Raw genomic sequence first — 14,163 nt, forward strand, 5'->3', positions numbered from 1 at the left:
GGATTTAGGTAAGCTGCCTCAAAAACACTTTAGAGGGAAGATCTGACCAAATATGGGGATCTGTGTTACTAACTTCTCATAAAATTTTACCAAACCTGAAAAACCCAATTTTTTTTCATTCTTCTGAACTTTTAAAAATCACAAAATACTGATTTTTTAAAAGTGAAATTTGCTTAACTCTAGCTGTTTCTTATCCCCAGTCCCAAAGAATTATTCACGGCTCAAATAATCTATTTGTGAAGCCCTGAGTAATCAGGGAGTCGTTGCCTTTGGCGGCAAGTCCCGCCTGGCTGGGGAGCCCTCTCTAGTGGGGGAAGCAGAGCTGGGACAGACGCCACAGCCCAGGGTCCACGGAGCCCAGGAGAAGAGGAGGGGACCTGGGCCCAGGGCCCTGCAGTCTGGCCTGGCTGGAACCTGCACACCCTCTGATCCCAGGACCCGTGGACTGGGAGCCGGCCACACGCTGCCCTTCACTTGCCAGGCCATCCTTGCCATGGAGGGAGGAGCCCGGAAGGCACCAGGGCCACACAAAGGGGCACCTGGGCCGCTGACCCGGCAAGGTTCACTGTCAGCCAAGCAGTCAGGCCGGACCTGCAGCGCCCAAGGGCGGACCACACGCTCCACTTACCATGATAACGGAGACCCCGGTGGTCGTGCTGTTCTGCTTGGGGAGCGCGTTATTAAAGTGCTGTTTGAGTTTACCTGTTACTTCAGCTTGCATATTATTCTCCTGGGAGGCGTCATCCTATAGAAAAGAATCAAAGACACGTATTTTGAGTCTCGGGTCCACGCTGTCTCTTCCTCAGCAGTCACACACCATCCATCACTCCCACCATCTCCTCCTAATGGGCCATCTGAGCCGTGAGATCAGGGGAATCATGTAAGTCAAGTAACTGAAAATAACGACTGCTATTGGGCGGTCCCCTACCCCCCGGAAGGACTGTCTGCCATGCACCTCCCTCCTGAGGTCTGGAGTGGGATGGGGTGGTCCCCTACCCCCCGGAAGGACTGTCTGCCATGCACCTCCCTCCTGAGGTCTGGAGTGGGATGGGGTGGTCCCCTACCCCCTGCAAAGACCCTCTGCCATGCACCTCCCTCCTGAGGTGTGGAGTGCACTGAGGAGAGGGCAGAAGGACCTTCTGCAGGGCCCAGAGACTGTCCTCCACAGCACAAATGCCACCTAATTTAGTACAGATCCTGCCCATGGAAATGTCAAAATTATCATTTTAGTCAAGAATGTAGGTAGTGTCTAGTCTTTATCACTCAATAAAAAAATGTGGCATCTCAGCTACTTGGTCCAAGAACCAAGTCACATAACAGGACCCAGAGAGTCTGAATGGAGTTGTCAGAATGTGGGGGACAGAGTCTGGGTGGCCGAGGTACACAGGGCGCCCCCGAAGTCAGCAAGAGCCCCTGCGTTAATGCCACTGCCCCCAGGCTCCCAGGACAGAGGGGGACCCAGACTCCCCTGGTGTGGACTGTTTCACCCGGGCCCCGAGGCACTGCCCACACTCAGAGGACTCCCCAAACCCCACATATCCTCTGCCCGGCTCCTGCCCGCCCCACCGGGAGCAGGAGCGCTCCCGTGACCATGTGCCAGGAAGGCACAGATCAGGCTCTGACACAGGCTCCTCTATGGGCAAGCTCTGAAGACTCTCAAACCCCAGGATGACAGAAAGGTCCTCAGAGAGCATCCTGGCCAATCCCCGCACCTCACAGGTGAGGACGCCGCAGCCTGCAGAGACCGTGATGAGCCCGGCCGCTCACAGAGGGAGCCTGGCGCCAGCTGTGTCCTGCCAGAGAGTAGGCTGCATGCCGCTTGCTCATTACGGAAAAGGACGCTCAATCCGCCACAGGACGTGGACCCAAAACTCGGTCTGCGCCACAGCCCAGGCGAGGAGGCCCGCTGCGGCCCACAGGACACAGAGACGTCGGTTCCCTGCGGACATGGGTACTTACGGACACCCAGGGGTGACTCAGGATCTGTCCTGCTGTGCACCGCGCTTCAACATTGACCTGAAGCATCTGACTGATTAATTCCTGGGAAGAAAGAGAGGAGAGGACAAAGGGGGCAAAAGTGGGGCGACCAACAACAGACACAGGAACCGTGAGTTTGCACTGAGTACCTCAGGGGATAGCCAGCACCGCTGCTCGGTATTTGGACGCAGAAGCGATCACACGGCCACCTCCCCAGGCCTCCGAGGCAGGCACGGCCGCCGCGTCAGCAGCACCGAGACAAGAGGTCTCGCCCGAGTCCACACAAACCATGGCGTCCCCTCCTATGGGCTCTGGGCACCGGCGTCATCCACAGCCCGGTGCTGCGGAGCTGCCCCTTCTGGCAACGCCACCGGCCGCACGGGGCCACGCCTGCAGGCCGAGGGGGCTATGACACAGCTCTCGAACAAATGAAGGGACACACAGGGAGGCCTTAGAGAAGTGTCTATAAGCCCTAAGGGGGAGGCCTCGGCACACTGGGAAGACAGCCAGGCCAGCTTTCAGAATCCGCCGAAGTATTTAAGGCACCACGCTGCAGGGTGAGCCACACGTGCAGACAGACCTGGAGCTCAACAACAAGAGCGGCGACAGGCCCCCGCGGCAGGCGAGGGCCCCTCAACACGGCACCACCCCCCAGGACAGGCGGGGGCCCCTCGACAAGCCTCCGCCCCCCGGGACAGGCTGGGGCCCCTTGACACGACAGCCCCCCTCGACATGATGACAGCCCCCCTGGGACAGGAGGGGGCCCCTCGACACGACAGCCTCCCAGGAACAGGCGGGGGCCCCTCGACACGACAGCTCCCCTCGACATGACGACAGCCCCCCTGGGACAGGAGGGGGCCCCTCAACACGACAGCCTCCCAGAGCCAGGCCGGGATGGGTACCTTGGCCGAGTCTGTGATGTTGTCCCAGTAGGGGGCTGGGAACTCCAGCTTCCCGGCCAAGATCTGGTCGAAGAGATCTTCCTGGAGGTTGTTCTCACTGAGTCAGTGACAGAGAAACAGAAGGGTCAGCGTCACCGTTCGGCTTTGTGATAAAAAGCTCACGGGGACGGGGGACAGGGGAGTCCAGTGTCTCTGGTGTGGGCATTTCACAGCTTGGCTGTGCATCTCAACCGCGCTTGGGATGACACACTCTGCCTTCTAGGTGATGAACCAAGGAACATTTCCAGGGGCCTGGGAATCAGCGAGAAAGGGGAGGAGGGTGGGTGGTGGAGAAAGGAGGAGCAGGGCAGAGAGAGAGAGGAGCAGAGATGCAAGAACGCTGTATGGTGGGTACCAGGTTTCAGCGTGGGAAGACAAAGATGTTCTGGAGATGGGTGGTGGTGACACTTACCAACGGTTTAAATGTATTTAATACCACTTAACACTTGAAACTGCACACTTACAAATGGTTCAAGGGATAGATTTTATGTCACGTGTAGTTTTCCACAAAAAATAAAGACTCAAGAAAAAATGGAATCCACAAAAAATGTAAGTCCTCATTTCAAAAAAACAAGCAGCTCGGCATCTGCCCCCAGTCCTTCGTGGTATAATAACAAGTCGGGGGAGCAGCAAACCCGAGTCAGATCTCCTTGTCCTTCCCCCTTCTACCTTCCCAACAAAACAGCTAAAGACCAGCGAAGCAGCCAGCACGTGCGACAGGTATAAGGAGTTCAGAGTCTGGGTAAACATTCACAGCGGAACATGCTCCCCTTTGAAACCTTTCACTGAGGCTCAGTTTGAGAGAAAAAGCCCATCATCTGAGGACACCCACTAGAACTGCAGGGGTGCAGCCCCCTAGGTGGGCACCCCTCCCTGCCTGCCTCTCTCAGAGGTGCACCTGCACACAGGTTGTCTAAAGAGTAACAGATGACTTCATTTTTGATGGACAGTGCCAGGGAAATGCGGAAATACTGCTGGGAAAAGTTCAGGAAACTGGACATCCCCTACCTCCCAGAAAGTGCATCTCCACAGCCACGTGGCCCCTTCCCTTGGTGGACACATCAATGGCCAGAGTGGGAAGCAAGTCACTGGCTCTCTAGGCCACTGCAAAGCCTAGAAGAAAACTCAGGATGGGCTGCTGGAGTCAAGGTCAAAATCCAGGAGCAGAAGTTCAGTCTCACTCGGCAAATAAATGTAAGTGTTAGTCACTCAGTCGTGTCCGACTCTTTACAACCCCATTGACCGCAGCCTGCCAGGCTCCTCCATCCATGGGATTTTCCAGGCAAGAATAGTGGAGTGAGTTGCTAGTTCCTTCTCCAGCGGATCTTCCAGACCCAGGGATTGAATCCAGGTCTCTCGCATTGCAGGAAGACGCTTTACCATCTGAGCTACCAGGGAAGCCGAGTACTGGAGTGGGCAGCCTTTCCCTTCTCCAGCAGATCTTCCCAACTCAGGAATTGAACCGGGGTCTCCTGCATTGCAGGCGGTTCTATACCAACTGAGCTACTAGGGAAGCCCTGATCACTTGGCAAGGATGCAACGTTTCAGCCCCACGCGCTGCTCAGGGTGCTCACGTGGGACCCTGCCCACATGCTGCTCAGTGTGCTCACGTGGGACCCTGCCCAGCCTCCTGCACAGGAGCCTGGCCACACTACCAGCCCTCCAGGCTCTGCAATGGTGAGCGTGGCATCCCCAGAAACAGGTGACTCAGGGAAGTGTCCAGAGACAGCCTCTGGGGCTGTGTGATGAGGTGGCTGCCTCACTCCTGTTCTAGGAAGAAGGGCAGAGTCTGTGAGCTCTGTGAACGTTCATCACATCAAACCAAGCTGAGCGGAATCGACACTGCTGCTTCGTGACGTCAGGCAGCACTCAGAGTGGTGGCTGCAAGCCCTGCTCCCCGAGAAACTGATGCTCTTTGAGTGAGCACAGGCTGCTCGTTTCCAGGTGTTTGATGTTCCTTCCTTTTCACTGTCACCTCTCTACTGACTTAATTCAGCTCATCTCTCCTTAAAAATGAATGAAGAATGTGCCTAAAAACACAACGGGATTTTATAGAAACTTTCAGAAAACCAGAGGACCCCAGGAGACAATGTTAGAAGAAGATATATCAAGTCACCCATTTCCAGAACCGTTCTTTTTAGCCATTCCTCTCTATGGTGGCATGCATTTCCCTCGTGGTCTTCTTCTGGAATCTCAAATAGCTTCTGTTGATACACACGGTCTTTATTTTGTTAACAAACAGCTAAAACATTGGGTGTGTGTCTGCAGGATTTAGGCTCTTGGCCAAATAGCCTGAGTCAACAGCACAACCCCAGGATTTGGGCAATTAGAGGGGCACCCTGAGGACCCGTGCTGTGAACTGCGAGAGCCCTGGTGTTCCGGCGGTCCTCACCAGAGCAGACCTGCGGAGAAGGCACCCTTCTCAGTCATCACAGAATAAAAGTCCCTCTGATTAAACCTCCCCTGGGTGGGTTAACACATGTATACACTCCAGTCTGGCTGAGATGCTTCAGTGAGTGAAGTCACTCAGTCGTGTCCGACTCTTTGCAACCCCATGGACTGTAGCCTACCAGGTTCCTCCATCCATGGGATTTTCCAGGCAAGAGTACTGGAGTGGGTTGCCATTTCCTTCTCCAGGGGATCTTCCTGACCCAGAGACTGAACCCGGGTCTCCTGCATTGCAGGCAGAAGCTTTACCATCTGAGCCACTTTTTAATTCTCAAACAGTATAGTGCTGTAAGTCTGGAAGTGCCAGTAAGAAAAACTCTGAAAACAGCAAAAGACTCTGTGTACACACTCTTTCCAGTGCAGAGGTGTTAAAGGTGAAAAATGTTGTAAGCTATTTCACAAATGATGTGCAAAACATTTCACTTATAGGGGGTAGGGGTGTGTGTTTAAGAGAAACATAAAATATCTCAGGATCGTCAGGCAAGTATTATTTGGTATCAGTGGCCCTAAGAACAGGCTTCCTTAAGCAATACCTAAACCCTGGAAAAGCAACATTCTTCTCAGTAACAATGAAATGTTACATGTCAGCCTAAGACTAATGCCTGAAAATCCTGAAAAAAGAATGGGAAATACTAGAGGTAAAGAAGCTCAAACTGTCAATTCCAAGGAGCAATTTTAATTAAAAAGCTTTGGGTTCAATTAATCTTTTTTAGAAAACAATGAAAATATTTTGAGCTATCTGTGGAAAGACTTTTATTTTAGAAGCAAATTTATGCAGATTTGCTTAATCTTAAACCATAGTCATTTATCATTATTTAAAGGACCATTTCCATAGTTTGATATATATGATATATAAAAAATGTAAATATTTTATATTATAGTAGGTTATAAAATCTATCCAGAACGTCTCTCTATGCTATGAAGATGCGTCCACAACTAACATGTAACATAATAAATTCTCTTTCATCACAACATGATATGAGAGAGGGAAACATTTTCAAAGGTAAGCTATCTAGAGTTATAGGACCAGCTTCTGAATATAACCTCTAAGGCAGCAGCTTTCAGAATGTACTTCTACTGCTTTTGATTAGCCAGACTGATCTGAAGATTCCACAGAGAGACCAAGGTAACAAGTAACAATAGATACGTATTGTTAATTCAAGTCTCTCTTTTGTTAAACGGTAACAAGGAAGTCAAAGAGAAAAAAACTTCTAGGCTGCACTGGCAAGTGGAAACACTAGAGGGAGGTGTGAGCACACATTCCTCCACAACTGCTCCTCCGTACCTTTTTCCAGCTGCTCTCAGCTTGGGCTAACCAAGGAGGGAAACTGCTGTAAATGGCCCTTGGATGTGTCGGTGGTGGTTGGTCGCCCAGGCGTGTCTGACTCTGCGATGCTATGGACTGCAGCCCGGCAGGCTCCTGTCCATGGGATTCTCCAGGCAAGAATACTGGAGTGGGTTGCCATTTCCTTCCCCAGTGGCTAATCCTGACCCAGGGATAGAACCTGCATCTCCTGCATTGGCAGGCAAGTTCTTTACCGAGTCACCAGGGAAGCCCCGGGCCCTTGGGTCACCTGCTATCAAACTGCACTATCCTCTGCACTTGACTGGTTCCCAAAGCAAGTCATCACTGAAACCAGTTGAAACCACAGGGCACCATGTGACTGTAAAAATAGCCCCAAATTACTTCCCTCCTTCTATGAACACAAACTTCTCCTACATTTACCCCAGGCTTAGCTATTTGATTTCATTTGATCAATGGGACATTAATCAAGAAATGTGAAGCAAGCAGAGATCTGGACGGTACTCGGGCAGGGAACTTGCTCCCTCTTGCTGCTTTGAGGAAGCTGGCACCACCACCACGTGAAGCCCACGCTAGCTCTCTGATGCTGGCGGGCACGTGGCTAAGTCAGACCTGCGGTCCCAGCTGACACCGAGCCGCTACCAGGCATGTGAGTGAGCCACACTGACCTCAGGCTCCTGCTAAGCCAGCCCAGGGCAAGAGAATGGCTCAGTCGATCCCCAGAATGATTCATACCCCTACTTTTAGAACAAATCTATCCTTCAGTAAAAACTAACAGATGTCACATCCTACAGTCTGAATAAGCCACCTTGGCAATGACCTCAGTGGGAAACCAAGACGTTGATGGATGGCCAGACGGAAAGAGCCTTCCACCGAAAGAAACCCAAGCCACGCCACGAGGATGAGGTCCCACTCCAATGTCGTATCTCATTAAACCTTTTGTGACGTCCAGTGCTCAGCTGAGCCTGCCCTCAACTTGGCATGACCTCATGCTCAGTTATTCTGCTTGATCAATATTCTCATGCTGTGTTTTCAAACCAATAAGCCTCTCAAAAGTAGAGACTCACATCTGTGTTATTCGTATATTTAATGTAAGCAAAACAAAAACAAAAACAAAACCAACTATTCAACTCAACTAAAAACTGATCATTAGGGGCTTCCTTGGTAGTCCAGTGGCCAAGACTCCATGCCCCTCATACAGGGGGCCCAGGTTGAACCTCTGATCAGGGAACTAGACCCCACATGCCACAACCAAGACCCAGTGTTAAACAATATATTTTAAAAATAGATCATTTTTTAAAAAGATAAATGTCATATCTTTGTACTTTTCTGTATGTTGGAAAGCTTTTATAATAAAAAGCTTCAATAAAAGCTTTTATAATAAAGCTTCTATAATAAAAAGCTTCATATAGTAAAAAGCTTTTATAATAAAGCTTCTATAATAAAAAGCTTCATATAGTAAAAAGCTTTTATAATAAAGCTTCTACAATAAAAAGCTTTTATAATAAAATGTGGGAGGAGAGAGGGAAGAAATAGATCTATTTTTTCACTTACTGACTGACTACACTCTATAAACACTATGGCCTTACAGAATAAGTTTTGTTTCCCACTCAATTCCCAGAACTTAGATCGATGCCTGGCCCACTGTATAGCTACTCTACAAACAGCTGTAAAATGACCATAAGAGAAGATTAAAAGGAAAACAGCATTCAAGAAAAGTCAGAGGAAAGTCATCAGACGTGCATTATCAGATTAACATCTGCTTCCAAGTGTTCGTGTGCTTCGGAGGGAGACAGCACTGGTTAAGAGAGACACTGTGGTGAAGCCCCACATGGCTCCTGTTCATACACCGCTTGGGGGGGTCCCCACCACACACCCGGACCCCGTGTGCGGCCATCTGTCCTCCCAGCAGGTGAGTGTATGGTCACGAAGGGTCAATCTGCCCTTCCCAGGCCTGTTAATGCCAAAACTATTTGCAATGCTCCTTAACCAAATAGTATATAAATGGATAAAATTAATTGAAAAAGAACCAGTTCCCTGTGTCTACAAGAACCAGGTCACATGCTCTGCAAAGTGAGTTGTTAAAAAACAGCTGTCAGATTAGGTAGAAGAGACAACCCTTAAGAACTAGAGCAAGTCTTACCTGGGAGGATCAGATTGCTTGGCGAGCATCTTTAAACCTCACTCCTCTTGAAAAAGACGGAATGGAAATCACAGACACTGGACTGCGGGGTGAGATTTACGGAGGAGTGGCCGTGGGAAACCCAGGGGACCAGGCACAGAGCAGAGGGCTGGGCCACCTCAAAAGTGCGGACGCGGAATGTATATTAATAGGTTATAAATTAAGATTAAAAAGTGAGCAGTATGTTTATACAATTTTTTTACTGACATTTTTATTGACCTGTTTCCGGTCCTGATTGCCAGGAGTAGAATGTCTGCTTCCTGATCAAAGGGAGAGAGTTTACAGTTCAAAGATGGTCACTAGAAGAGCCACTGACCTTCGGAAGGGAGGGAAGCCACAGAGCAGTATGTACGTGATCACGCCAGCCGCCCAGACGTCCACCTTCAGGCCATAGCTGGGGAAACAGAGCGGGCGGGAGGAGAGACAGGACGCTACTCCCACCAACCTGCCACAGGACTGCGGCACATGCCTTGGCTTGTTAGGGGAAAAGGCCTTTCAGTACCAGACCCCTCGTTTCATGCAGATGAATGAACTACCCTTTGGACAAGGTGTCTGCTCTTCTCCCAAGCTTGCCATTATCTGGATTCCAAGACTGGCCTTGGGACAGAGGTCCAGGCCCAGGGCTCTTGGAAGTACAAGCACAAGCTGGAGCTCCTGGTATCAAAGTCACGGTGCAGGGATCAGCCTCTCCCGCCCCCCATGTTCCAGGGAGGCATGTGAATCCACAGCAGCAGTCGTGGCATATATGCCTGTTCCCAGAGTTCAAGCACTAATCCAACCCCCCAGGAGGCATACCCGGTTTCAGCAATGATTTCGGGGGCCACGTAAGTTGGGGTGCCGCAGACGGTGTATAGTGGGCCTTCCACCACAGTGGCCAGCCCGAAGTCTCCCAGTTTCAGAGACTTGGTCCCATCAGGATATTCACACACCTGGAACAGAAACCAGCGAATGCTCAGAAGTGTTTTTCCCTCAGGGATCGCAAGAGGGGGAGCCTTTGGAATTGGGCAGAAATGACACAGACACATTTACCAACAAATCGTAAGACACCTCTTCTTCTGATATGAAGGCCATGGTTTATCTCTGCTGCTTTTTAGTTTTGTGTTTTGATTTTTTGGCCATGTGGCATCTTAGTTCCCCGACCAGGGATCGAACCTACAGCCTCTGCATTAGAAGCCCAGAGTCTCAACCACTGGACCATCAGGGAAGTCCCTCTCTTGCTTTTTAAAGCTGATTTTTCTTTTTAGAGATGTTGCGTGTGATTTTGACTGTGTGAAATATGAAAAAATATTTCCTACATTTGCAAAAAGTCCCTTACCTAGGAGTAGAATGAACACGCGTGCATGCTGAGGGGAGGTGGGCGGCTTACCTGGTTCACTTGAGAGGCAGGACGCTGAACTCTGCAGTGTGCATGTTGGGGGTGGGGGTGGGGGTGGGGTTGGCACTTGAGAGCCTCAGAAATGGTGTTCATTAGAGGTTGTCCACTAAAGTACTAGGTGCTCTCCAACTCACATGTTTAGTTTACAAGATACAATTAGGACTTGCTCTCTAGACAACGATGAACATAAACAGTGATACTACCTAGGGGAGAACTTTGGAAATCTAGAAAGAAAATGACCTTTGGGATGAGACAGCCCAAGCCTGCAGGAAGAAACACTCCACCAATTTGTCTGGTGACCTGACCCCTGAAAGCCCCTCCCCCACCCTGGGCATGTTTCATCATCTGTGAAATGGGATAACAGCTGGTCCCTGGCTCACAGGGCTGGTGTGAGGGTGAAATGAGATGAAGGTCAGATCAGGACTGGGTAAATGTTCCTTCTTTCCTGGAAGGAATGGCTGATTAGATCAGGTGGATCATCATCTTGGAAAAGGTTTAACAATGCTGGTGAGGATGTGATGTGTTTGCTGACATCGAAGCAACTTTTCTAGAAAGTATGGCAGTCCTATGTAAATTTCTTAATATCCTTAATAACCTGTGATCAGTAAATTTACTTCTAAGAACCTGCTGTGAGGGAACAGAGATGGATCCAAGGGTTATATCCAAGAATGCCAACCTCAGAATTCATCTTCTGGTTTTTAAAAACTAGAAGCAACATAAGCTGCCAACAGGTTAATGACTTAATAAATCATAGCAAATCCCTACAGTGATATTATACAGTCACTAGTAAGCACAATTCACGTAAATATTAATCTTATGGGAAATATTCAGTGTATTAAAGAAAAAGGAATATATATATACATATTTACTGTAATACCCTAAAATGTTAAGTTTACGCTAGGTGGCAGCATTACAGGTTACTGTACTTTTCTTTATACTTTTCAGAAGTTTCCAGAATGTTTACAATGAACACATGCTCATTCCATAATTCAGAAAAATTAATTTTATATGTAAGCAGACTTTCCTTATGGGATAAAAGTCTGGAAGTTATTTTAAATGGATGGTTTTCGAAGCAAACAAGTGTATATGAGAACATAATCTGAGAGCTGACCGTAAGCGTTTTAATAAGCTATTTGCCTCTTAGATGTCCATTCTGAAAACACTGAATGTCGAAATAACTGCAAAAACCTAACAGGAACTTCTGTCATATCTTTCCTCTACTTTTACATTTTAAACATATTTGTTTGTGTTTCCTTGTATCCCACTATGAACTGAACCAGATTTTCATCTAAGTCACTACTTACTAAGAGAAGAGAAAAATTTAGCAAATGATGTTTTTTCAAGATAAGCACATTAACGACACCATCCATTAGTCTGATACTTAATGATGGGGAGTGATTTATAAACTCCTCAATAAAAAAAAAATATCAAAAACCTCAGGCCTTCCTAATGCCAATGACCCCCGTCTTAATGGGGATTTTTACGGGGGACACTGAAATACCCTTCTCGCTTGTGATGCTTCTCGGCAGTTGAAGAGGAATAGTTTCCACCTCAGCATTTTAATAACTGCTTCCACGCTGATGTACTAAAGACCGCACTCAGCAAGCATCTTCATGACTTTCCAGTTTCACAGGACTGACAGTGAGGATTTGGGGGCCCTCACAGACATTTATCACTTTGCGTCAGCCCACAGCTCAGCAGAAGCATATTCAAAGCTACTAAGGATTCAGCCTAAAGCAGCAGAAACCAGGTTCTTAGTCATGCATAGTCTTAGGACGACTTTCCATCCATTACGTTTAATGTAAACATTAACGAGAACACCCTGAATTATAGTTAAAATTTATGATGCATTTATTGCAACCCAGACTTTAGAAATTCCCTAAGCAATTGCAGTGATAAGAACATTATAATTCTAAATGTATCATGAGAGTAAAAAAAAGTTTTGTTAATGTCATTTTGTTTTTACAACTTTACAATATACTCATTAGGTACATTAAAAAAAAATCATGTTTATTTTAGACATTCAATTTAGGGATGCCTAAGGGTATGTAAGAGCTGTTGTTGGATACTCAGAGGTCCCAGAAGTCCCATTTTTCATGTCCCCTACAAGGAATTCAGAGTCAGATGCAGGACCATAAACAGAAAGGGAATGAAGAGTCTACAGTCACTGAATAATGTTTGAGCAACGGGTACTCTGAACATCAAAAGGGCAGTGTCAAATAGGGCAGATAAGCCTGAACTGATAATATTTTACCTGACTCATCACTCCGCAGTGCTAGACACAGAGGCAAACATGTGAAAAAGAATGTAAGCAAATTTCAAGTCTTAGCTGGAGACTGTCGTTAAAGCAGGAAAAAAAATATATACATACACCTACAAATCTGCAGGTACACACACACACACACATTCATGATGCTCCTCTAAGAGACCGATGCTGGCACCCTCAGGCTTTGCTTTAGGAGACCAATCTTAAGGCAGAGGTGATAAACGCATGGTGACTCCAAGGCCTCATTCTGGCAGAGTTCAGTTCTCCTCAGTAGTGCCCATCCTCGCAGGCCTGGAAGATTCCCACAGTCTCCCAAACACCGTCTCATCGCACTTCTGTAGTCACCCTGCTGGGCAACTAGGAAGGCAGCTGTTATTCCACTTTATAGATGAGGAAACCGAGGCCCAGCAAAATCAAGTTTCGAGCGGGTGGCCAAGTGGGATTCCAAACCAGTCCACTCCCATCCACTGCACTCCCCTGCGTCTGAAAGGCTACGGGTGTACAGACTCCGGGTGGGACGTAACCCAGCACCCCCGTGGGAACGCTGGCTCTGCTGTGCGCAGATGCTCCGCCACCAGCTGAGAGGCCCTGTCGCGAGCTGCTCTCAGAATGCAAAACTGATCCCACATACAAACTGCATGCCGCAAGTTCTCTAAATAAAATGTCAGCATCGTGATTTAGAAGGACCTCAAATATGAGAAACCAGCCCTCTCCTCTCCCCTGTCCCCAGAACCCCTGGAAAGGCAGAATTTATCACTGGTCTTTCACAGTTAACTCTGACCGGGCACCACCGGCTGTAACTCACAGCATTAACGGCCACCCCTGTGCTCCCTGACACGGGGACCCATACATCTCTGCTGGCAGGGTTTAAATTACGACACAGCTGCCAGACGAGGGGATGCAAATGAGATGTCTGAATGCCCTGGTGCTCACAGACGGGATTCTCTCGGAGCAGCGAGGGGCTGGCAGCCCCTCTGTGGACCGGCTTCTAGCGCCGCGGTGGCACTCTCTCATCCCGGGCTGGCACCAGCATGCCGACTGTCCCTAGGTCTGCCAGGGGTCCCCTTGGGTCGGCAGTGGCAGACACGTATCTTACTGAGACACGCGGTGAAGAGGCCTCGCATGTCACACGGGAGCCTCATGCAGGCCTCATCCAGGTTCACCATCCTCCTCCTCCTCCTCCCCTTTGGGCAGCAGAGCGGGGCTGGGGCAGGGGGGACACCCGGCCGGGGCAGGGGAGGCAGACGAGGCCCTGACTCCGGTCTCCCGGCCGCCATCCGAGACACAGCAGGCTGGAGCCATCAGTCCCTGCCTCGGTCTCTTCCCCGACGGATAACGAGAGCAAAGGCTGAGGGGTGTGGGCCTGAGCCTCCGCACACAGTAAGGAAGTGTGAGTGCGGAGGGGGAGACGTGGGCTTGTGGGGAGGGGTGGGATCGCTGAGCAGGACAGGACACCCTCGGGTCTACGGAAGGGCGTGGAGGGCAGGGTGTCCTCGGGAACACCGGGGAGCCCTGTCACCTCTGCTAGGGAATCCCACGGCCAAATTCGGCCGGCGGTGGAGGGGTTGGGGGGACACTGCCACACCCCACAGCCTCCGGTGCAGCAGCACAGCGGGTCTTCACGGCCAGGGGCCTGCTTCGCCACCGTCCCCACTCCTCCTCAGAGGTCAG

General features: G+C 49.5%; 1 protein-coding gene across 4 annotated transcripts in view; it reads right to left on the reverse strand.

Moving 5' to 3' along the window:
• Positions 1-14,163, reverse strand: part of DCLK2 (doublecortin like kinase 2) — a 186,033-nt gene that overhangs the window by 4,397 nt on the left and 167,473 nt on the right. For all 4 annotated transcript variants that reach the window (XM_068989717.1, XM_068989716.1, XM_068989715.1 and 1 more), the window contains 5 exons: positions 9,647-9,780; positions 9,168-9,245; positions 2,880-2,976; positions 1,960-2,040; positions 629-745 (listed from right to left, as the gene is read on the reverse strand). In XM_068989717.1, coding sequence (XP_068845818.1) covers positions 629-745; positions 1,960-2,040; positions 2,880-2,976; positions 9,168-9,245; positions 9,647-9,780 — 507 coding nt within the window. The remainder of the gene's footprint in view (positions 1-628; positions 746-1,959; positions 2,041-2,879; positions 2,977-9,167; positions 9,246-9,646; positions 9,781-14,163) is intronic.

The sequence above is a fragment of the Capricornis sumatraensis genome, chromosome 17 (genome assembly GCF_032405125.1).
Source record: "Capricornis sumatraensis isolate serow.1 chromosome 17, serow.2, whole genome shotgun sequence".
NCBI lineage: Eukaryota > Metazoa > Chordata > Mammalia > Artiodactyla > Bovidae > Capricornis > Capricornis sumatraensis.